The sequence below is a fragment of the Corvus brachyrhynchos genome, unplaced genomic scaffold (assembly GCF_000691975.1).
Source record: "Corvus brachyrhynchos isolate BGI_N302 unplaced genomic scaffold, ASM69197v1 scaffold142, whole genome shotgun sequence".
NCBI lineage: Eukaryota > Metazoa > Chordata > Aves > Passeriformes > Corvidae > Corvus > Corvus brachyrhynchos.
The window spans coordinates 1,907,334-1,932,837 of record NW_008237226.1 but is presented as its reverse complement, the minus strand read 5'-3'; the positions used below and the strand labels follow the sequence as shown (position 1 = coordinate 1,932,837).

The 25,504-nt window shown below is 39.5% G+C and overlaps 1 protein-coding gene across 4 annotated transcripts in view; it reads right to left on the bottom strand.

The window, feature by feature from the left end:
• Positions 1-25,272, bottom strand: part of ADAM22 (ADAM metallopeptidase domain 22) — a 70,808-nt gene extending 45,536 nt beyond the window's left edge. For all 4 annotated transcript variants that reach the window (XM_017729244.1, XM_017729246.1, XM_017729245.1 and 1 more), the window contains exons 1-6: positions 25,248-25,272; positions 11,482-11,564; positions 7,775-7,838; positions 7,057-7,126; positions 1,785-1,855; positions 1,216-1,290 (exon numbers count right to left, since the gene is read on the bottom strand). In XM_017729244.1, the coding sequence (XP_017584733.1) occupies positions 1,216-1,290; positions 1,785-1,855; positions 7,057-7,126; positions 7,775-7,834 (276 nt within the window). In that variant the 5' untranslated portion in view covers positions 7,835-7,838; positions 11,482-11,564; positions 25,248-25,272. The remainder of the gene's footprint in view (positions 1-1,215; positions 1,291-1,784; positions 1,856-7,056; positions 7,127-7,774; positions 7,839-11,481; positions 11,565-25,247) is intronic.
• Between the last annotated feature and the right edge of the window lie 232 nt (positions 25,273-25,504).

The window sequence follows — 25,504 nt, the reverse complement described above, 5'->3', positions numbered from 1 at the left end:
AATGGGGCGGGGGGTAAACCACCAAAACCAAGGAAGTTAAGCCCATAGCAAATGCTATTTCCTTCTCGCAGGAGGAAATGATTTGGCTTCTTTGATCATGGACATTCACTAACACTTGCCTCAGAGAATAAACTCCTAACTGGACTGACTCTTGCAGCAGCTGTGATCAGACAAAATTAGGAAACATTGTCCTTGAAGAAAACCTGTCTCAATAGATAGGATCCCAAGGGAAAAGCTGTGGCTTCAGGTCTTTAGGATCAAACACAATTACATTGATTAAGGCAATTTTCATCCAATATTATTAGTTTTAATCCAAGAATGTATTGCTATGTTCACCAAACTGAGCTGGTGGAGGAGTACACTGTCTAAGGACAGAGGCACTCCTTGTACACTCTCATGTCTATTTTTGCCATTTCAGGTAGTGCCTGAAAGAAGTGCAGCATATTACAGAAGAAGTAGACAAGATTCACAGAAATATTTTGATTTCAAAGCCATAAGGGACTATAAAATCATCTAATGTCACCAGTCAGATGGGCACTACCAGGCTGAACTTTATCCAGTTACTTCAAGAACAAATCATATTGTTTGTGTTTGAAGTTACCTTTGAACACTGCAAGTGATGAAGAATTCACCATTTCCTTTGATATTCCCTTCATTAGTTATTAACCATCTTCACTGACATAAATCTGTGCCTTTTCCCACTGGCTTTTCTTCAATACACTCACTGTTATTATGTCTCTTTCTGCTATGTTAAAAACCCCACTGTATTCTCCCAGAGAAAGTATACAAGCTTAACAAAGTAATTTTCTCTACATTGACTGGGATGTATCAAAAAATCTAGTCACTGTTGATCTCCCCACGCTCAACAGCTGCTGCATAATTGAAATAACTGCACTATTGATTGCTGAGTGGCTGTAACTAAGACAAATGCTCAGGAAAGCCAGAAAGAAAATCATCAGCTTAAGTCACACTGACATTAGTTACTTTATGACTCTTCTTTCTGATACTCAGGCCTACTTGCATTCTTGGCGAAATTAACTTGCCAAAATTCAAAACCAACTTCATCAATGTTTAATGAGACCATAATCTCTTCTATTAAGGATATACTGAATTTATTCCAGCCTTATATTGTTCTTTATTGTTATGCTCTCTGGATAAATTAAGACAATTTGATGCTAATTATAATTGTAAGATGTTGAAATGCGTCAGTCTTACCATTAGATGATCATTTACAATCATCAACTCAATGTATTTTGTTTCCTCTTCAACTTTACGTGGAATCTGACGAACCTATGGAGAGAATGTAACTCTAAGAGGGTCTAACAATACAGAGAGAGTGTAACTGGTAACAAACATCTGCACTTAGTGCCTTCCCCACTTTAATAAACAGTGAAGTCTCTGTTTAGAATATTTATTTTGAAACAAAATAAAGTGGGACAAACTAGCTACTTGTCACTATTGCAACATAAAAAAATATATGTGTTTTATTAATGGGAGTTTCTGATAAAACTATACTCAAAATGAGCAAAAATATTTTACCTATTTTTTCATTTGCAATGTAGCAGTTATTTAAAAATTTCTTAACTCTTCAGGTAGGCAATGTCCAAGAGAACCCATCAAAGTTTAGCCTACATTAGATACCTCTTTTTGTATTAGCTGTATTGATATAGAGATCTCATGCCAAACCAGCAGGAGCAGCAGGACTCCATCTGGACAAATTAACTCAGCAGACATGAAGCAAACTTGATGGCGTATTCCTTAAAAACAAGCATATTGGCACATACCTGCCTTTTCCTTCTTTTGTGTCTTGGCCTTACAACAAAGTTCTGTGATGTAGTATTCATCTGCCAGAACTCTGAGCAGAAAACACAGACAAATACATTGAATATTTATAAAAATATAGCCCATCAATTAGTGACCCTGACGAAACATGACAGTAGTATGGCATTCTTCAGATGCAGGAACAACTCATTTTTACAAGCTTCCAGCTACAAGGGAGGCAAGGCTACAGATGCTTCCCAGTAACAGGGCTCTTATAAAAAACTCTACTAGTGATAATCTGGGTCTGTTGAAACAGATGATCTGTGGGTGTCACGCTTCAGAAAGCAAAGCAGATGTTCTATGCCAAAACTTCACAACACTGGGCATGAACTATTATTAGCATAGTGCTTCCATGGAGTGAATCACATTTTCGGGAATTCAGCAGACATTCACAGAGCTCTTGCAATATCTACCTAAATTAATAAGAAGAGCATGGAAGGCAGAATTAATGCTTTAAGACGATTATATTCACAAAGCAAAATATGTCAGAGTTGGGAGAAACCTTATGAGATTTTGGCAATACTCACTTACCAATACAATAATCCTCCCTGCTAATCCCTCTGTGTCTTTAGCTTCTTAAACCTCTAATCATAAGCATCAAGCAGTTTATTCTTTTGCCAAATCCTTTTCACCAAATCTATTACTAGCCACTCATGGAAAAGGACATACTATAAACTAAGCAGAAGACAACACCTGCTCTCATCCTTTCAAATGTCCAAGAAGTAATTTTCCATCTTTAATTTTAGGTTCATAGTCCCTGCCTCTTTTTTCCTTATACAAAATAAACCTCTTTCCTTATCTTGTATAAATGTGTTTGCTATTCGCATAACCCCAAGAAGATCTTTCTTTGAGACATGCAAATTAAATGTTTGCAGTTGCTGAGTTTGTAATAATGTCTTACTCCTTTTACTGCTTTTCCTCTTTTGTGCTTTCTGCAGCTTTGGACATTATTTCAGTTTCCAGGAACTGAAAACTTCTTTCAGTGTTCCAGAGAGATTTTACCAGTCCTGCAGAGAAGTAAATAGTCCTGTAGGGTTTACAGAGCACTCCTATAGTGCTATAGAGTTTATGGAGCTGTGTAAATTAAGGGACTTCCAGTTCACATATCTTTGTACACAACTTCTGGTTGTGTTACAAATTCCTCACAAGTTCAGTTTTGCTGGTGAGACAGGAAAGTTTCTCACAGCTTCACTTCCTGCTGTATCTTAATTGTACAATTTCTGTATGAGGTTCAAAAATAGGATTAAAAACCATGCTGATAGGAATTTCACAGGGCTGCCATATCAGCAGAATCTTAAAACACAAACCTGAGTTGCCCATTTGACAAGTCATTGCCAGGCCTAAGTGATAATCTTAACCAGGAGTGGCAAATTACTAATAACGCAAACCAGGAAAACGAAGCATGACTAACTGGTATTGTCTTGGGTAAAATGGGCACATGAATTTTGGTACATGAGGTTTGCAGGTATCTTCTCATGGAGCAACCTGGACAATCACAGGCTCTCTGCTTAAAAATGTTTTCATGGTTACACCAGCGTGCTTGAGGACTTTCTTTAGAAAACAGACCAAAAATAAATTAAATCAAACCCAAAGCTTTATTGCTTAAAGACCTGCAGACACTTGAGCTTGCAGTGATATTAAATCTTGAAAACTTTTTTACAATGTTTTTGATTATGCTTTATGTACGTTAATTAGTTTAGACGGTGTTCTAGCGCTACACAACTGGATCTCAACCTGTCATTTTTGGTTTTGTAACATGGGTTATGAAACTGGTAAACACGACACTTTTCAATCAATAAAATAATAATTTACAGTATGTATATACAGGGTCTCAGATAACTTTACCAGCAAATGTGATTGTTTTACCCACAATCGGAAGTCAGTCATCTCTAGAGGGAAATGATGCAGCCATTACCATTAACACATTAACACACATTAACACAGCCTTATAATTCACAAGATGGATAAACCCACACAGGGTGCATTTCTAGCCAAGGGCCCTCAGGCAAAAGAACATGACCAGCAAAATCACGGGGAATGTTGATAGTTGAGAGTGTCTAGCAGATATTTTGATGGGAATATATTACATTGAAAAAAATGTAACAAAGATTCACAAAATCATAGAATCATTTTGCTTGGAAAAAACTGCTAAAATCTAGTCCAACCATAAACCTAATACTGCCAAGTCCCCCTAAACCACGTTCCTAAGTGTCATATCTACATATTTTTCATGTGACCTCAAAAGAAAAGGACATCTGTTATGTATTATTTGAAAAACAGCACCTTTGATAACATATTATTATTTAACCATCAACTCAGGTCTAACCCACTACATTATGCCAGGGCATTGTAGACCTCAACAGAGATGGTGAGAAAAAATACAGTCCACTAAATATAAAGTCAAATGCTCTAAGCGTGCCAAGTCATCTGTCCAAGCTTTGCTTATTTAAAATCCTCATTATTCCTCAGACCATTGCAAAGCACAGTATAATAAATTCTTTTCTGCAACAGCTTGTGTTTTTTTTAATATCCAGGGAGCAAAAGAATGTATAAAGTACATTGCTATTAAACTGTGATATCATAGAGTGTGCTTTTACTATCACTGATACTGAGTAATCCCTATTATTTGAATTTTTTCCCTTTCTAACACTGATATTGAAGCTGGTGATCTATCCAGTCCATTCCTAATGCAGCGGAAATGCTGAGTGAAAATCTTACCTTACACACATGCTCTTTTAAAGATAAGAGAAAAATCTTGGCTTCAAGGAAAATCTCCTTAGGCCAGTCAAATTGATAAATTATGAGAGTAGTAAGGAATGTAAGAAATACTGATGACATACCACCCCAGCACAGTGCTTGCTACTGCTAATAATAATTTTGTTGTAGTACTTTCAAAAAATCAATCACAACAATACTATTAGCAATTAACTGCAAATATTATTTAAAGAAAAAAAAGTCAAGTCAAGACAGCAGTCAGACCTCTCCAGACTGGCAGGGAAGGGGCAGAGATACTGGTGGAGCTCTCATCCTCTAGAGTGTGATTGTGCATGGAGGATGACTTGCAAAATTGAATAATCAGAAACAAAGAAAAATGGTGTGTTTCCTAATGAGGATATAATATAATAAATCTACTGTAATTGTCACTAAAAACATCAGAAACACTTTTTCAAACAATTTTACAAAAACAAGTATGGGCATGCAGAAGAGTAGACTGTGAATTAAAGTTTATTTCTCCTACATGGGATCCTAAACATAAAGTGATGGAAGATTAGCACCGTGTACCTCTTATCCACATTACAAATACTTGTATAATTGAGAAGACTAGCACTCTGCAACTGAATTTCCTTTTTAATGTTTTCTACAATCCTGTGATTCTACTTCAATCTAAATGGCAACATGTTCAATTATGTCACATGCTGGGTTTTGTACAGCAAAGCCAGCAACTATTTATTTGTTATCTATAGTAAAATCAAAAGTGTACTAGCATGTCTGGATTTTTGAGGAAAAACAAATAAACAAACAAAACAAGACCCTGAAGCCCTAGTTTGACAGTTTTTTGAAAATCAAGAAGCTTTGGTGGAGGTGAAACCAGGGCATTTACTTGCAATTAATCCCTTTTTGTAATTTTAAAAGCAGAAAACAGTTTTATTCCAAAATCTTGAAAACAGAAAGCTTCACTATTAGGAAATCTTATAAAACAGTTTATAGGTACCTAGCAAGTACCAGCGCTAGCAGTCTCTTAGTTTAACAACATGAGACAGAAGAGTTATTTTAAACTCAGCATTGGTTGCATTATTTCCAATCTTTTGAATTATATGTCCTCAAGAAAATGTGACGGAAGATGCACTTTATTATTTGACCTTATGTTCAATAAATTGTTCTCATTACACCACCATCTCTGCAAGCACAGGTAGTAAGCATGGTAAGTGCTTAAGGTGCAGGTACATAGGAAGTTTTGTGACACAGAAGTCAATGTCTTACACTGCACAAGCCCTTTGTGCTCATGTCCCTCCATCCCAACACTGCCTCCACCTCGCCCGGGCAATCATCATCACAGGACAGGAGGCACCAAGCTGGTACACTGCTTCATTTAGATTCAGACAGATTCCTTTCTCAGAACTGAAATTAAGGCAACCCAATTGTAGCAATTTCCCTCTTTTTTCCCACTTTTCTCATTAGCTTCCTGAATGATTCTACTTTGCTTAACAACTGGCAAATCTGCACAAACTGTGCTCCAGGGATGGACCCATCTATGTGCAGTACTCACACCCAAGATCTCAGACCCAAAAGTTTGTTATCTATATCTATATAATATATATCTATATATATATATATATAAAAACAAACTTTTGGACTGATATAGGACAAACAGTTTGTAACAAGATGACCAAACATCTGTAACTCTCCTGAAGAAATTAGTCTAGAAGTGGTTTCTACCAAAATGTCAGTGTCTATGAAGGACAGTTACATTTATCTAGGATATGTACGGTAGAGCAGAAAAACGCATCTGTGAAACTGACAAATCCTTGACAGAATGGGAATATGTCATAAATACTGCAATTTTAGCTTCAATTAACAAGCTGACCTCTCAGATGAAAACCCATTTTTTTAAAAAACCTTTCTCCCTCCACACACAATATGGGCATTCATCACTACAAGCACTTGAATCCACTTCTGCCTCCAAATTCATTTGCACTAAAATGCATGGCCCTCATCATAGCCAGCACTGTGAAAAATGCTGATCAGACTGGAGAGGAGAGTCACTGAACAGCAACGACCTTTGGCAACTTCTTCTCTCCCAGGCTTATGCTCACATCATGGCACTCACCCTGTATCTCAAAACAGGAAAAAGCCATGAAGAGTTATCAACCATCGTCAATGTGGTGTTTATTTTCATCATCTCTAGGCTACCTCAGTCCTTTCCTTTCTACAACTACTAGCACATAATCCAGCCCACAGACCACATAACTTGTTAAGAGAAACATGTATCATAACATGAAGCTCTAGGAGAGGTTTCATTTCCTGGATTCAGGGTTTTTTCATCACTTCAGGTTCTTTTCCCGTGCTTTCACTGTTTCAAAATGGGTTTTTTTCAGTGCCTTTTTATTTAATTGGGAAAAAGAAGGTATATATAATGAAACAATATACTAACAGAATATGATCTATCAAATACAATCAACAAATTTGGCCTTAGACTAAAACATTTAATAAGTCATGAATATTAAAATATCATACCAGATGGCAGGTCAACTGAAGGAAATTCAAACAACTTGGATTTGTAAACAGAGTGGAAATGGAAGTCATCCTGAAATAGTAAATATTGCCCATATTAAACCAGGAAAAATCAATCCATCTCATGAGCATTAAACAGACAATTCCAAAGGTTCTTCTTACCCAAAACATACACCAGTGAACATGGAAGTTGCAAGGCACCATTACTCTACAGTCCTCTTTTCCCAACTGCAGTGTGATGGGTAATGCCACAGTTAATCACTTTTTATATCTGAGTACCTCAGACACAGTGGCTGAGCACACTTAGAGCTAGGCCTAAACTAGGCTCCCAGAGCTGCTCGGGGAGAGAGTCAATGAGAGTCACAGGAGCTGCTGAACTGGAGTCAAGGATGACCCAGGAGGAGAGTGATACAACAAACCCAGAGCAGGAAGTGCCAGAGAAGGGGACAGGGCACTCACAGCTTCTGCTGCTGGCTCCAAGGGACCCTCCTCTGGTGCTGTATTGCTCTACAGCCAAGTGTTACAGAGCACAGACATATAGACCCACCACTGCCTCAGATTTGGAGGTCTGCTTTTGTCTGTGAAGATGGAGTCTCACATACGAAGTAAATGAGTTGGGAATGAGGGGATGACCCTTTGGTCCCACGGCCTTATGGCTACCCTGTACCTATGGATGACTGTACTCAGCAAACACAGCAGGACTACTCTAAGTTCTACTTACATCTGAAGTGTAGTTTTCATCTGGCTCAATAAGGTAGGTATGATTTCCATCATAGAACATCCCACTGTCAAGAGCAGGAAAATATAAATACAGATTTAATAAACAAATACTAGTGCAACATGGAAGTAACTTCTTAAAGTTAATATACTTTAAAAATTTAAATATCTGGACAAGGAAGAGTTAAAAATGGTTTCAGGAACTGAATGTAATTCTGGATCACTCTTTTGTTTCTTCACTTCAGCAAGAAATATTTTCTCCTGTGGTGAATCAGACTTCTTTCTTCCACAAACCTTCACTACAACATATACAAACACCACAAAATGGACTAATTTAGCCAACTGAAAATCCAGTTCAAAACTTCCACTCCCATGCAAGAGATAGCTACCTGCAACAGATAAATAAGGGTTCCCTGTCTTAAGGAACACACATATTTGGAACATATATGCATAGGTTTCCCCAAATAAAAATGTTGTTGAATTGAATTAAATTATCCTTAGGTTTTAATGGGGTTTTTTATTAACTCTTTCCTTAGTGTTTCATTTTAAAAGTGTTGATACAAATATTATTCTGTAAGAGCAAAAAAACAAAGTAAAAGTAAAAAAAAATTCCTATAGAAATGCATTCTGATCTTCAACCAAACCAGAACATTGTTTAAGTAATTTTGCCTTTATTGCAGTGGCATACACACATGGTTGGCATTAGGCTGTGTCAGCATGTCCCTTTCAAAGGGCCATTACTAAGGTGTTTAAGCTTGGCCCTAAACATGAACTGTAAGTTCAAACTTGGCACATAGCGCACAACAACAACAGCATAAAACAGAGATCATTTATTTACTTACATTATGGTTAAAAACACCCAAAACAAACAGGAATTATAAGCAACAGAAGCAGATACTTTTCTTTTTTTCTTATGCAGCACTTTTTTTTAATCAGCAAAATTGACATTCACAGAAGTAACCTGGTTTACTGACTGTGTAACATATATGAAGTGTGAGCATAACTACAATGTAAAGCTCCTTCACCTTTCAAATTACCTGTGCCTATTCTTTGGAAATAAATACTGTCTTATACAGTTTAAGCAAAATATTCAAGCACCTGTTGAAGCTTCTTTGCCTGGGAATAAGATAAGATTGGGGAAGATCCTGTAGCTCCTCATCAGGCAAAACTTTCCGTCCCTCTAATTGCAACTTTAGTTAAGCACAGTCTGCTGTCAGCGAAGAGCTTCTCGTGAGACTGCTGCTCCCAGCAGCACTGACCTCTGATCAAGTCACTCCACAGTGACAAGAATAAGAGTCACGGCTGACCTAGAGACCTGACCTGCCCACTCAGAGCATTCACGGCTCTTTTCCGACCAGCTACCACAGCCCAGTATGCTCTGAATAAACCACACGCTCACGGGTGTGTTAGAGAGAAAACAACAGCAAAACATTTCAAAAGCCTGCGTTTTGGTGGTGTGTATTCTTCCGACAATCACATTTGTAGCCGTGACAGCCGAATTCACAGCAGCAGTTTTTACGTTCACCGCCAGCCGGCAGCAAGATCCCAGCCGTGCCCGCTGCCTGTGCCCTCGCCGGCCAGCCCGGGCCGCAAGCCGTGCCTCACCTCAGCTCACCCACATCCCAGCAACCGCCGGCGTTTGCGTTCTAAGGCTTCCGTGGGTTAACTCATAGGAAACCGTGGTTACCGCATATCCCACAGCAAACAAACAAAACAAAAATCCAAGCAAAATGGCTTGCTCGAAGTTAAGGTTGCAGAGATACACTTGTCATTAGCCAAGTCACTAAGAAGGCGACCGTAACTTCAGGTACTCTGTCAGCCAGTCATGTGATAAATTTAATAAAAGGAAGGACACAAAGCAGACATTACCAACAGAAGAACTCGTAACATATGATTAAAAAATCCCAGCGTTTTTTCACATGTATGAAAAATTCTGCTGTTACTGGCTGAGATCTAGAGGTACTCATACTCAAAAGAGGAGATTGGCATGACCTTTAGAAAGATGAAGCTTGTTATTCTCTTAAAGGCATCTGTTCTATCTCATGTACTTCCTAAAATTCATGAAAGCAAAGCTCCTGCCCTGCAGACCTTACAGAAGACAACTCTCCCAGCTACTCTTATTTCAGCAAGATGCTCCAAACTGTGCTTGAAGCTAAGGAACTCTGATTGCCAGTGTGAGTTTCTAATAATTACTTCTCATTTAAAATCGACTGTGTAGGAGCTAGTTGTATTGATGGAAATGCAGTGTCAGAGAATGTCAGTTTAATACAGCTCAGGAAACATTACTTTCTCATACTGGATGCTTGAAATACCAGCCTGATTAGAGTAAACTTGGGTGAAGGAACTCAGCTGAAACTTTATTTTATCAGGGGGAAAAAAAATGGTGGGGGAGGAGATGGGGAGATACTTCTCAAGAGAGAACTAAATTATACAATGAAAAAAATGCATCATTCATCATGTAACTTTAGAAGGGACCAATTTGGGTATCAGGCCATTTAAGAATACAGAGCAGCAGAACAGTCAGTTTTAAGCATAAACCCACAAAAAGAGGGCAGGGAAAGACATAGGCAGGCTCTCCTTCCTTCCTGCTTTTACTCCTAGGAGTTAGCAGGGGCCAAGACCTAATGGATCACTGCTAATGGAAGCCATGCAGTGGCTCAGGATGCATTAGGAAGCTACTATTTTTAGGCTCACTGTCCATACTTGAAACTGGACTCAAGTTTCTTGAGCTGCACAGCTGTTAATCAGACAAGTTCAAGGATGACAAGTCGTCTGCATGCATTCTCCCCTTCATAACAAAGAACACACAACTATAGAAGGAAGACACTACTCAAATAAAAGTACTTCTACGACTGGTACCAAAACTATACAATAGTTGCAGATAGACAATAGGCTGAAGAAGAATTCCATCAGCTAAACCCTGCTTCCACAGAAAAAGGTGAAGCTCATTTGATCTCCACACAGGCTCACTTGCTGCCATGACTTTTCAAGCTGATGTCAGTATTAGAAGTGCTGAGATCCTGTAATTCCCAGATGCAACAGGCACTTGGTTGATCTGAAAACCTGACTAGCATCATTCAATAGTGCCAAAAGTAGACACATCCAAAAGCTATACAATACATACACAGCTTCATGTAACCCTCAGCTGACAGAGGCTTTAATTATATCATCAGTAAAATTATGTGCTTCGAAGAAAAATTACTGCACCCTCTTATACCTTTTCTTCTAGATTTTTTCAAGATTTTACTGTATCCAATGTATTACCCCATACACACAGCTCAAGACCAGAAATTCTGCTAAAAACTATGGATAGTGCAAGATAAATTCTAAATTGACATTTTCTTTGTAAAGAGACTAGAAAAGAAATAAAATATGCATCATTATAACAACAAGAAAAGAACACAATTTCCAAATTATTCACTGGCATTGTTTTTATTCTTGCAGAATAGGATGTTTTCAGCTACTTCTTTCTACTCTGCTATCTCTGTAATAAATTATCTTAAAACAATACCTGGCCACTGCCACAAGTCCTCAGTTTAGAAAAAAGAGGAAATTCTGAAGATTGCTGATTACCTAATATTGGTGACAAACTAGTAGGAAAAGAAATAGCACTTATTTTACTATATACATATGTTATTTTAGTATAAACAACTTGATTTTGCTTAAAAGAGTAATAAACAAAGGTCAGTAAAAACAAAACAGCAGACTTACTGTAATCCATGGCATGTTGACAAGGCAACAAATGATACAGGATTTCCTCGAATTTTTCCCTGATAATAGCAATGTTCTCCTCCCTGAAATTGGAAATTGAGACTTTAAATCCATGGGACATCCCACAGTATGACACTCCATCCTGTCAAAGACTGCTTTTTCACAAACACATTGCCAAGCCATTGACATGGCACCAAGAGTTCATCCCACCTTCTTTGATCCATGGTTTGGTACTTAGACAAACATCATCATCCTGACACTTCACACCAAATGGTGTATTTCACAATTTCAGTGTGAAACCCCTGACATCCTGAGATGCATTTCAGAGACAAATTTCTCCAGAAGTGAGAAAGTGCTCATCTTTGTTCATTGACTAGAAAAAGAGTTGGAAGTAGGGGGCTTTGACTCAACATCTGCTCTGCACATGACTACATCAGACAGGATGAACTCTGCTCTGAGGGTAAGGCAATTTCCTTCTTCTGAGGAGAAAGGTATGCTTACCAAATAATAATAATGCTTGATTGAAAAAAAAAGACCAAATCAGAAGCAGTTCCTAGCACTCCAAAACTAATGGAAACCCTAAGAATAACTAAGCAGTAAAGGAATACAATGAAAATAAGTATTTGCCTCTTCTCTTCTACAAATTAAATGTACACCTTTCAAATAAAATCCAGCAGACTTTACTCAGAAAATCCGCCCTGGTTTCACTGATAGGGATGTAAGCCCTACTGCACATGCAATAAATGTATTCAGTATTGCACAATGTCAATATTTGTATGCAAAATTAGGAAAACAATTCAAACATCCCTTAAATTCTCACTGCCATCTACTCTTCAGAAGAACTTACCTATTATTGCCTCGTCAAATTCAGTTATGTTGTAATGCACTAACATTGGTTAAAGGACTATGAAGGAGATTTTCAGTGGGTTTTTTTTTTAATAGCATTTATTTGCAAATACTTCTTCCAGCAAATGAATGAATAATCTACCTAGCCCAGTATATCCAGCCCTGTGAATATTTATGTCCATTTACTACAGGGAGGGAAAGGCATTACAATTACAGCTTTTTCAGAAGCCAGCAGTCACTTGCATGATGCATAGCACAGTCATTTCAGACATCTGACATTAAACGCTTTTGGATTTTATTTTTCAAATATGAAAAAAAATTAATCAAGATAGGGCTAAAGGTAAAAAAGTATGTAGGCTATGTTGGTAGTTTTGTGGTTTGATCGGGAAATCCTGTTCTCTTTTCTACAAGATGGGGAAACTATTGCTAAAAGCAGCTACAATGTATGGAAGCCTCTGGTTTGAGGTGCACTCCTTAAGAGAGTATAGGAGCCTGTTTGTTAGAGCATGGCTGCCTGCAGGGAAACAGACTTGACTCAGCCTGGTCAGTGGAAATTGTTATTTGCTCCCCAAGATCTTCTCTGCTGGACCCCAGGGCGCGCAGTGCAGAGCACCTGGGGCAGCTCCCGCTGCCGCCGCAGCAACAGCACTGCAGAGAATGCAGCCGCTGACCCCACACACTGCGACTCTGACACTGCTTGCCAGGCTCGTTCCTTCGCTCCGCAAGAGAATCCCTGCGGCATTTCGTCCATTAGAAGTGTGGCACCTTTTCTTCCCCCAATTTCTTTCAATCTCGTTATTTTCTCTCTTTCACATACCACTTTTTCCTTCCACTTGCTGCAGTGACTGCAGCCACCTCCACTGCCCATCCACCTTGGTGTCTTTGTCTTTGGGGCAGACACAGAACACCTTCACCACGCTGACCTGCACAGTAACCACCATGCTGCCCACCATGGGCACCTCTCTGCTCGGATGCCTGAAGGAAAACTGGTGCCACACAGGTAATGTTTGACTCCCTGTCTCACATTGGTAAGAAGCTCTGTGGCTGACCCATACCAGGCTACAACAAGGTGTGTCTGGCAGCAGCTGTATGACCCATTACCTTTGGACCAGCATTTCTCATGACTATCAAGAACTTGGGACACAGATCAAGTATCTGTGAAAAGGAAATTGTTTTAATTTCTGCTTTGTACTCACATATATATTAGCCACCAATATCCTAAACTTATTTGATTTCAGAGAGACTACCTCATACTTTGTTTTTCCTGAAACCTTGGCTCATTTTCTCCATTCTATCCTCCTTTTCTACACCTGCTTATTTCCTGTATCTTGGCTATTTTAAGCTCTCTTCACTTGAGATTTTGTTTCTTTCAGTCTGTAGGGTGACCCCCACTACAGATCATGGAACTGCTTAAGCCTTTCAGGAATATATGAATAAGAAGTAAACAAAGAGAGACTCCAGTAAGCAAATAACAAAACTAACAATCAAACTATATGGATGATCTAAAACCTTATAAGCAATAAAATACTCTCTAAAGAGAATACTTGAAGTAGTATTCCTGTAAAAGATATAACTGGAATAAGTGCATGAATGTGGGAATAATACTGAAAAGACTATCAGTAGGGAGTTGTACAGACTTCTAGCTGTGGAAGGAATTTGGAGTAATTACACAAATTGGTTTGTTCCCAGAAAATGTAGCTAATATATACCAGAAATAGAATCTCAGGCTCCATTAGTTTGCAAAACCATGTCTTTGCAACCAGAAGGAACATTTTTTCATACTAAGAATCCAGTCTGTGGCTCAAAAGTGTGTTTTGATCTTCCTAATGAGAATCAAATAAATGTCCCATGACAGTACCTTCAAATTAATTTATTCTGTAATAAATCCATGGGAAAAAATTATGCATACAGATCTAGAAAAGAAAAATATAAGAAAAACAGCTCTAAATTATTTTCTGGGAAAAATACAAGTCAGAAACAAATTCTACTCTATTTGGTCAAATCAATTCAACTCAGTGATCTACTACAGCTCATGGTAATTCTGGTGGTAATAGAAACACAACTCTGATCTCAGTCTCAGGGACCAATTCTTAACACTACAAAACATTAATTTCTATATGCTAGCATTTGGAAGGTATTTTTTATGTTGTACTTATGTTCCTATCATTATAATGTAAGTCAATTCAAACCAGTAAATAAAATTAACTTAAGCTAATAAAATTTATTTTCACTTCTTTACATGAAGACAGTTTTTTTCCAAGCACTTGATGCATGAGATTATCTGAGGTGGTTAGAGCACGGTGCTAATAACACCAAGGTTGTGGGTTTGATCCCTGTATGGATACTTAAAGCTACAAATTCTGAGAACAGAAGTGTTCAAGAAACCACTGGATGTGGCAGTCAATGCTATGGTTTAGTTGGCATGGTGGTGTTCGGTCAAAGGTTGGACTAAATGAACTTGGAGGTCATCTCCAGCCTTAATGAGTCTGTGATTCTATGGTTCTGTACTGAGAGTCAGGACACTACAGGTGGCCTGTGGAGTCCTCCAAGGTCAATTTTTTTTTGGAGCACATGTACCTTTGGACAAGAAGTTTACTGCTGTTGCCTCACTATAGTGCTAAGGCTGAAATCATGCTGGGTTTGACATGTACTAAGCTGTTTTATAGCAGGTGCTGTAATGAAATACACTGTATAAGAGAAGAAATCACAGTATGTGGGAGATCTAAGACCACCAAAAGACTAAACATAGTCATCATATCTTCTTTTATTCTGCTCTTGGAAACACTCCCTGAAGGACTGGGGTTGTCTCCCTTATCTACTGGTATCTGTAGCAGTGAGACAAAAGCTGAAAAAAAAAAATCTTCTTTTTTTTCCCCAAAAATATTCTGGTCCCATATGAAAATTAAGACTTCCCTTAGGAGCTCAAATTAGCATCAACTACAGCTCAGTCCAGAACATCAAGGGTGTTTTGTGAAGAGTTATTGGCTTCCTGTAGCTAATAGAGCCTCTCTCTGTTCTCTCAAAAGCAATAATTGCCCATCTCAGCAGATCAAACCTCCACACTGGCCTTTGCCAGCTACTGGGGAATGGTTCGGTGTAAGATGAGAGGAAATCAGACTGCTCTTCTAACATATGCAATCCATAAATCTGAGCAGCACATTTACCCACTTCTGCTCTAAAATTGAACCTGGTCACTACAGAGTCTGTGAGAAAATTAGGCGAAATGTCACCTCCTATGAGGCAAAGCCAGCCTGGTGACAATGGCTGGGACACAAACCTGCAACACACACAGGCAGACACTCATGCCATATCCAAAGGCAGGCTAATGCTACAGTGGGGAGAAGTTTGACATTTTTGCCTCCACAAGGCACACAGCCACCGTTCATGCTGCGGTTTGCACCATGCAAGGCAAATTGTCTGCCAATGCCCATGGCACTGTGTTGTCCATTTCCTTGGATCAGTAATTTATCCTTCCTGCATGAATCTTCTTGATGTGATGGACAACCTACTGGTGATGTCCAAGGGCAGTACAGAAAATACAGATTTTTAACAGGAAGTTTATTGATTTGGAGAGATAAAAATGTAATAACCTCCTACAAAAAATAAAAAACCAAAAACCAGAATGACCCCAGGGTCTATTAAAGCAAGTTAATCATTATGGTAGTTGTCAGTTCATAAGATAGTCTTCATCTTGATGCTTAAGTTGGATAATTATAGCAAAATCCTGAATTAGGGCTATGTGCCCTGTGAACTGCTACAGCTCATCTCATCTCCAACCACATGCAACCCTTTTGCCCATGTCAGTACAAGTTTTCCTGCAACTTTGTCGGGTACGTACTGTGGCAAAGATAATAAAAAATGATAAGACACAGATGTCAGCAATGCAAGTAAAACCCATCCCCTTTTTTATCCTTTAAGATAGTTTGTCCCTGCTTTGAGAGGCACCAGCTGCTGAGCAGACACAAAAGAGATGAAAAAAACATTCACCAATATTCATAATAAAGGGTGAAATAAGTAAAGCAAAAGAACAGCCCTGACAGTCATTAATGGTTGCAGTTCACCCTTCTCTGCAGTCAGAGTGCAGAAAGCATCTGCTGACCATTCACTGGCAGGGCTTGTTATTCGTCTCAGAGACACTATGACCTTCCCAGGGGAGTAAAATAAAGATGCACATTCATCTGCTTTCTACATTGGATCTCCAAGTAAGCCATCTTCTGCAATTAAGAGAGGTGCTGGCCAGTAAAACTCATGCAACAGTCAGGCACTGACCTTAAAATTAATACCTCCCTTCTCCTACATCTTCCTATTTTAACATTCTTTAATCCAAAGGAAAAGAGATTGCTGGTCTAATTCAAATCCTAGTAACATATCTCTCTCTCTTTCCTTGCAGCAGAAAGCTCCCAAAAGGCCAGCTAAGGCTCAAGCCACCATTCTGTGAATGCCAGATAATGTTTAGCTGCCAGACATAATTATTAGCTGTTTAAGGAGCTACCCATTGTGGGACCACTAGTTACAAAAATTCATAACTAAGGCTGCATGAGCAACAGCAACAGGAAAAGAAAATGCACCCTCGATCACTGACTTCTAGCAGAAAACAACTTGTTATGAATGGGTTTCTATTTGTAAACAGAAAAGTCAAAATGGCACTTTGACCTGTGTAACTGCAATGAGAGAAGACATTTAATTGACACATACTTCAGCAATTGGCAGGGGCCCTGCTGTCAGGCTGTGCTGAGCCCTGTGCTCAGCTTTTACTCAGCTCAGTAACAATGCCAGGAACCTGGCACCACCTCTTTGCAGAGTAGTCTCTGGACTGCAGATGCCTGAAAGCCAAATGTTCTGAAAATGTGAACGGTGCCCTCCCTCTGTAGGAGGATGGCTATCACATGTGCTCATATAACACAGAGCCGACACGCTGTAGTGACATTAGATTATAACGCTGTTTCAGATTCTGAAATCACAGACACAGATTCCAAAATTAGGATAAGGCACAGCTGCTTCTAAACCTTCTCCACAAAATGCCCATGTTTAAAGACTGTTGGCAGCACTCTTAACAAACAGAGACACGCATGTATGTGACAGGATCCTGCACGCAGGCGACTCGCTCCAACTGCCATCAGTGACTCACAGCAAGAGCCTTCAGCAGATGGCACGAGGTATCAGCCCAGCTCCCCGGTTCAGAGGCCAAATGAGGGTTGTGTTTACTGCCCAGTAGCTATAAGAGAAGATGCTCCACGAACATAGCTGCAGGGTGTGGACAGAGAGCTCATGCCAACGCAACACCATCTGCTCTGGAAGCTGCCTTGGCATCTGCCTGGGAAACAGACTCTTGACTTGCCTTGACTTACCTTGGTGTTAGGGAAAATTATTTTTATTATTGGCTGCCAGACAAAGATGAGGCAGAGGAGAACAGGTTACCTCTTCCTGCCTACTCTGTTGCTGCCTTTCAGACAGCTCTTGTACCAGTGGCTAGTGTCTCTTAAGTCATGGCATACAAGTCATTTTAATGACAGTCATTTTGCCCCATTCCTGCATGCCTGTTCCAGGGAAATGGAAGTAAACATTTTAAGGGACAGTATGAAAATTCTTTATAATCTACCCATTCTAATCTGCCACTTCAATTCATCAGCCTGCCCCAAGTGTGAAGCCAAGGTATAAGAATGTGATTTACAAGATTACTATAAACACAGCACAACACCTACATGGATACCAATCAGTCAGCAGAACATAAAGTTCTGAGGAAAATAGAAAACAATACCACTCTTATATCCTTATTGGCTCATTATTTCTGAATGACAGAACCTTCTCTCTAAGTGAAAATTCACAGAGCCTTAGGCTGTGTCTAGAAACATTAACCTACTGTTTATAATCCAGTGCCAGTTTGGTATCCATAGGGAACAACAGACATGTCTAGGCAAAGCTATTTACAGAAGTCAAGATGAAGAAAGTAAAGATGTCAAGCTAAAGCACTCCAAAGCCTTGCATGGAAGCAGTCCTTCAGAAGTACAGCAGCTTCTGTTTGCTTAGCTTAATTCCCCCTCAAAGGGATTAAGTTAAACCCAAAAAGATAGTTTTATTTTTAATAACAGCATCTACAAAGTGATTTTATGTTCTTTAATGTTATAGAAGTAATTAATTTCTCTCAGCCATACTCCGTCCCTGTATGGTCTGAGATTACAGAACACTTGGTTGCTACCAGTCTCTGGCTATGTACACCGTATGTTGCAGGCTCATGGAAAATAACTCATGAGGTGCACAAAGCTGGGAGACTTTTCTGCAAGTTCAAGCTGTCCTCCTTCTGGAACGAGAGAAAACTGTGGCAGAGTACTCAAGAGGTGACTCCTGATGGTCACACAGTCGCTTGACTTGTCACTTCAGCAGAACCATGCACCATCACTGGGGTCCACATCCACAGTGAAATGTACTTTTTAAGCTCCGGAAGACTTCCACTTTCTGACAGTTTTTTTCCCCTGCAGGACTAGTTATACCCACAGGATAATTTTTTTAATGTCACAAAGAAAAGGGAGACAAGATAATTAAACCTTCAAAATCCTACATGAATCATGATCTGGGATTCATTCTAGTGTAGTATATTCAAAACCATGACCTGGGAATGACTCCTAATACAGAAAGCTGCTACTTTTAATTTTCTTCTCCTTGGTAGCAGGATGTATGTAGAAAGTAAGCTAGTAATAGCAGGGAGATAATCAGATATTTTAAAAAAGCTACTGTAAATGTACATTAAAAGTGCCAGCCTGCACCATCATTAGGTCAGGCAAATGCATTATATACAAGGGCTGATTATCTTGCCCTGGTATCCCCCAGAGGATACTAGATTTTCTAAACCCCAAAGGGCTTGCTTCCAAAATTCAAACAATGCTACAACAGGAAAATGAGATATTTCTCAATGCCTATCAAGTTAGTGTGACAGCATGACACTACTGAAAGAAAAAGATGTCCAGAATAACTGAAAACACATGGAAATTAAAAAATTTTGTCAACTCTTCATCAAGACACATACAGTAACATTAATTCCAGTCAAAACTTACAGGAAATAATTTGACTGGTATACTCTGAGACCAGTTTGCTTCCATCCTGCCATTCTGTTCCACTACTACACTCTAATCTTCGCCTTCTTGTGGAACTTTCAATTTATGAACTTCCATTGTACAGTGAAAACACCCGTAATTAGTCTCTAAGTGTAAGAAGTTGCCATTTGTTCTATTCAGTTTTTATTTACTCTATTGGTCAAAGATAGCCAGTTCTCCAGCTGATCTTTCTGTGCACTCTAATGCTTCTCACTGTTGGCAAATTTCATTAACATACACATACTTTTTTTTACAGAAGTCATTAATGAAAACATTTGATGAGAGCACTCTGAAGATCAACCTTGAAGGAACCCCCTGCTAAACTGTGTCAGACTCAGACTCCCTGTCAGTTCTTCTTCAGCTAGTTTACTGCTATCACTAAAAAGTAGATTATGGCCCAGATTTGTTAATAATTTGCCATGAGGCAAACAGAGCTCTGTTGAGGGTGTAAGAGAGAGGAGATCTGACGACATTACAGGAACCCTTGTTCAAAGTCCTCTCTCAAACAAGCTAGAGAGTGATTTTTCTGATACTAATGGCTTCTCCAGTCTCTGGACACAGCCAAAAAAGCTCTGCCAGAAACAGGCATATATAATTCCTGCATTATTTATGATTTGTTCCTTTTCAGTTTTCATCACCAGGTTGTGCAAGTTCCAGGTACATGCACACAGAGCTCCCCACCAGCCCCAGGCTCCAGCCTCCCAGGGCTGAGTCTTCCTGCACTCCCATCCCATCCTCTGCCAGCCCAGCTGGTATTCTGCTTTTCAGGAGAAAATGTAATCCCTTACAGGAATTAGCATACAGGCTTTTCTGATAGCTGAAACACCTTCCTCTTTGGTTACAAAATGGTGAGTTACCAAAACCTGAAGAAAAATAAGAGATTCTACTCAGACAGTGGATGCCCTAACTGGAAGATGGCTGCAGAGGCACTTTGTTGTAAGACTGGAAACATAGCAGTCAATTATTAAAATGACCTGCTCACTGGTTAAGTGTTTATTCTGGCTGCACCAAAAATTATTGTAGACTTAAGATCAGTTCATACCTGTGGAGATAACAACTAGATGTTGGAATGCTACTTAGGTAAGGTCTCATCAAACACAAGCACAGATGTGACACAGACACACACACTGCCCTCAGTAAAGGGACTGTACCTTAACAACTCCTCAAGTACACCAGATTTGAAGGAGAAAGTTTAACAGAAAAAGCAGTACCTGCCATATCAAGGGTACCCAGACTCCTCTGGTCTTTCAAGATTTTAATATTTTTCTCCCTTATATATTATTTTCCTTAAAAAGGACATTTAAAGAGCCATTCAAATACACATCATGTCACACACTAGCCAAGGCTTTACGCACAGCAAGGCAATGAAGAACAGTAATTTTCCCCTCTTGTGCAGAAGCATTAAAATAGCTGTAAGCTACAATAACAGGCATCTTGCACACACTGCTTGTCAAACAATGCACACAACATAATGGCTACTTTTGCAAGCTAACAGCTCTGCTTTGCTGTGCAGCATTAACATGCATTTGCCCCACACCCCCCATTGGCCAAACTACAATGATGGCTCCTCTGCTGGCACCCCCACAGAGCAGGAGGCCGTGCTGGGGCACCCCAGCTGGACAGGATGGCTGTGGGTGCTCTGAAGAAAGCCCAGTGGGCACAGTCTGAGCACCGCATGGCCCAGCAGCACGGCTCAGCACAGCTTGGGACTCACAGCCACCAGGCAATCCTAACCCGCGAGACAAGGCTGGCCAAAGCTTCTCTGTTAACGCCACAAAAGAGAAAAACAGTACCTAGCATCTGATATGTCCCCATTCATGTTGCTTGATGCTATCACATGAACATGCTGCAAGGTTGAAGCAAAAAGCAGCAGTTTATGCCGTAAGCACTCTCACTGTAATTTTGTGCCCATAATACACATGCTGTGTTTACACCACCACACTAAAGAATTTTAGATTTTAAGGACTGCCTATGAAATATAGTTCCTTCTAGTCGTATTTAAACATGCCATCAAAAATTTTTGGTATTTATCTACCACATCTCTATCTGTGCAAGTTTTCTGACTGGGGTTCTGAATTATTTTCATGGCTTAATTTTTTTCAGAAAGCAATTTTCTAAGAACTAGTAGAATTGTCCACTGTTTTGGGGGAATACAAGCAGAAACATTTATTTCTACACACTCTGAAGAGGAAAACTGAAACATTTTATTGAGAAAATATCACTGAATAGATATCAGTTGTTCCTTCTGAGGGTGAAAAATCCAGCAATGTGAATTACTCAGCACTACAGCTGTTTTTTGCCTTTCATCTCACTGACAGCATCAGTGACAGAATGACAACCAAAAAAAGAGGGAGAGAGGGAGATAAAAGGACACAGAGATATACTGCAACAACATTAGGTATACACACAGGTCGAGTATTGATGAGCTATGAGCATAGGATGATCTGGAATGACACAATCAGGAAAAGGCAATGCCAAGAAGGGTTTTTCTCTTTCTTATTAATTGATTATTCTCTTTGCTACCAGAGGAAATTTAGGCCAACACTGCTGCTTTCCTAGTAGAGGCATGATGTACAGTAAAGGAGGGTGAGGGGGGAAACACTGAAATAATTCAAACATCTACCTCCTTTTGTTTTTCTTAGGCACTGCACACTGCTGCTGGTTTAATAAGAATGTCTTAGGTGCTGCCTAACTGTGCCAAATTAACAAGAAGCCTCTCCTCTACAGCAGCTAAATGCTGGCACCCTGCAAAAACATGTTCCACCTTCACAATGGTCTAATGTATTAATAATTATGCAGAAATCAAATGTAAGGCAACTTATGATGAAAAGGTATGTTAAGCTGAGGACTCTTCTCCCAGTACAAATTCCTTTGCTACTTAAAAGTGGTATTTTCTCCCTTCCCCTGCCTGCCTCTCCTCTTCAAAGCATCCTCAGTAATGGCAGATGATCCATATGTATTTTACAGCACAGGAAGTTTCACGGGGAGGGAAGGAGAGTGGGAGGAGTAGCAAAAGTAGTTATCAACTCCACACAGCATATGAGCCACGGCAGGATCTGCTTCCCAGACACACTCATGCCTGTAATGTTCCCGAACCGCTGAGTGTACGTACAGCTGCCTTCACACAGCGGCTCAGAGCTCCTTTCCTCTCCCGTATTGCTGATGACACAACAGCAGCACTGATGGTTTGCATGTCTGTGCTGTCTTCTTGCACAGAGAAATGCAAGGGGGAATATGGACACATTTTAAAATACACCCCTCCAGTACGAAGGCCAAGAACAGAGGAGGCCATTTTGCTGTATAAATAGTCTTGCTCAAAGCCTGCAGCTGGCACTGGATGGCAGATGGACATTTTCTTTCTGTCACCATTTCTCCCACCAAAGCAGCAACAGAGATGTTGCCAGGCTGCTTCTGTCTCTGCCTACAGCCCAAGACAAATTACACAGAGGTGGATGAAGAGCAGCATGTTGAAGCAACTGATAGAAACCTGGCTCCTTTCTGAAATACCTCTTCAACTTCTGCTTAAGAATATGCTGCATAGCAGAGTGCATATTTTGTAATTTATTCATAAGTTGCACCCTTTTACTAGCTATTTTAAATAAGTATCTAAGCAATCTGCACAATCCCTAAAATCTAGTATAATAATTATGTTACCAGTTATGGTAAACAATTCCCACAGTAATTGAAGGTGGTAAATCACCATCATGGAAATTTCTTGTGGTTGCAGTAAGATTTTCAAAACATTTGATGTAAAACCAGAGCTCAGATTCACAAATGCAAAACAGATACTGCCAGTCTTTTCAGAAATTGTTCAACAAACAAACAAAGCTCTCCAGTGCAGTTACAGATCCTCTGAAAAATACTGATCAGTCAGAGGGAACCAGATTTACTTTTAAACATCTATTGAGTACTGAAATCAGTCTCACTCAGTGTCAAGTGTACTTGGTAGCCTGCACTTTTCCAAAAATCTTCTGGTATCTGAACTTTTATGAAAACGTTCCCATGACTGTGGCCACCAGGCTTTTCTGACATTTTGTCACAGCAGCTTCTTCTCTCCCTGCCAATCCCACACACTCAGATGCAACAAAACAAACAAAAACTTTACATCCCCTTTCCTAGCATGCTTCCATACAACTGCTGCCTGCAGAACTCCTGGAGCAGTGGAATAGTAGGGGACAGAAGAGCCCACCTGTACAGCCTGGCCACCCCTGCACCCCTGCCCACGGGTATGCAAGGTACAGGGCAGCACAGAGAGGGAAACTCGCCACTCGAGCAGAAACCCCTCTCCTTTGCAGTACAGTCTTTGCAGCCCCTTTCACTCCCAGTTCAGCTCACCTCAAGTATCAAGCTCAGTGCAGCAATGACAGTTCTCTACTTAAAACAGATTTGAGAATACTGAGTAAGGCAGTGATAGCCATCCCTGAAGGTATACCCTGAGCCTGGCTCAGCATCTAAATGAAGGGGAAATAATCTCTGGGACCCTTGAGGCTGGGAGCTGTTTTGCCCAGAACATTTTCTGACCCTTCCTCTGAAAGACCTGATCCCCTCATCATTTCCCCATTCAATTAAACAGTACTTAAATATGTAGAGCCACTGATTTCAAACATTTCCTTGCTTGATTAAGGTTTGCTCATCAGGAACAATTCAGTGACAGGGCTTGGATGGATTACCTTAGCTAACTTGCATATATATCTTAATGCAGACAAATGGGTTGTTTTGTTCTTACTAATATCAGCTATTATCTTTATTTCTGCTTTGACTCATATTCTGAATTTCAGTCAAGCAAGACTTCTTGACTGCAGAGCAGAGCTAAGAAATTAGTCTTTACAATTTAATGGAACACCTATGTGTTTGCCTCAGTCTGATAATGTATGCAGACTATTATCTTGATAACAGTGGAAGAGCAGACTTCCTATCTGCAAATGACAGAAGGGGATAAACCAAAGGAAACCTGCATCTTAGCTATCCAGTGGATAAAGGACTGCTTTGTCCATTCCCATTTCCACTTTCACACTGCAGAGATTAATGCATTTGTTTCAAAGTATTTAGATGATCTCAGATTTAGTAAAACAGTTTTGGGGATTCCTTTCAATAAAATGTAAACTTTGAACAAAATTTTACCTAGTATTTACCTGATAGGCAAATTTAGAGTTTCCATTTTGTACCACGTATAATACATTTCTGCACACTCTATGTAATCTACAGCAATTGATACAAAAATTATAGCTGACATCTGCAAAATAAGTCCTAACAAATAGAAGGGTCCTCAAGAAAAATCTGCCATGTTGCATGCAAGCAACAAAACACTTCTGCAAAGGCTGTGGGACATTTCACACAAGACAACAGCAACAAAGAGCATCTTGTAGTCACCATGCCAACAAACATACAGAGAAAGAAACCCACAACTGGTGACTGGATATTTGGAAATATTATACAATAAATCTTACTATTCTCAAATTTACAAATAAGTTCATAACAAACCAACAAACTTTGGGTTTAGTACAATGAGAAAAGGCTGTCTACCAAAACAAAAAGATTTTCTTCAATAGGCATCAAAAGTAAAGTATATTTACTAGTAAAAAGAACCACTATGTATACATTTTTCATGGATACCATTTTGATATAAACATGAATGTACTAAATTAGACAATGGAGTTTATTTGCCTTGTTTAAAGCTGAAAGTTAGAAAACATGAAACATGCTTGCCTCAAAACAGTAAAACAAATCACTTGAAAAGTCAGTTACCTCTCCATTCACAAAAATATGTGAGTTTGCATTAACATCAAAAGCCAAGCAAATTAAAAAAGAAAAGCATAAAAAGGAAATTCTTACTTTAACTTCCACTGTCTTCCCACCTTGCTCGATATGCCTCTCAAGATATTCAGAAGACAGAAGGTCACTGCAAGAAGAAGAATAAAGAGCCATAAGCTTCATGCATGTGTTCTTGTACTCCCTCTCAGCAAGCACTGATTAAACATTTACATTTGAAAAGGGCAAAACCTGCAGGATACTTTTCCTAAAATGTTCATAAAAAGCACTGAAACAACCACCTCCAATGGAGTTACACAGTGCATGGGATACACTGATTT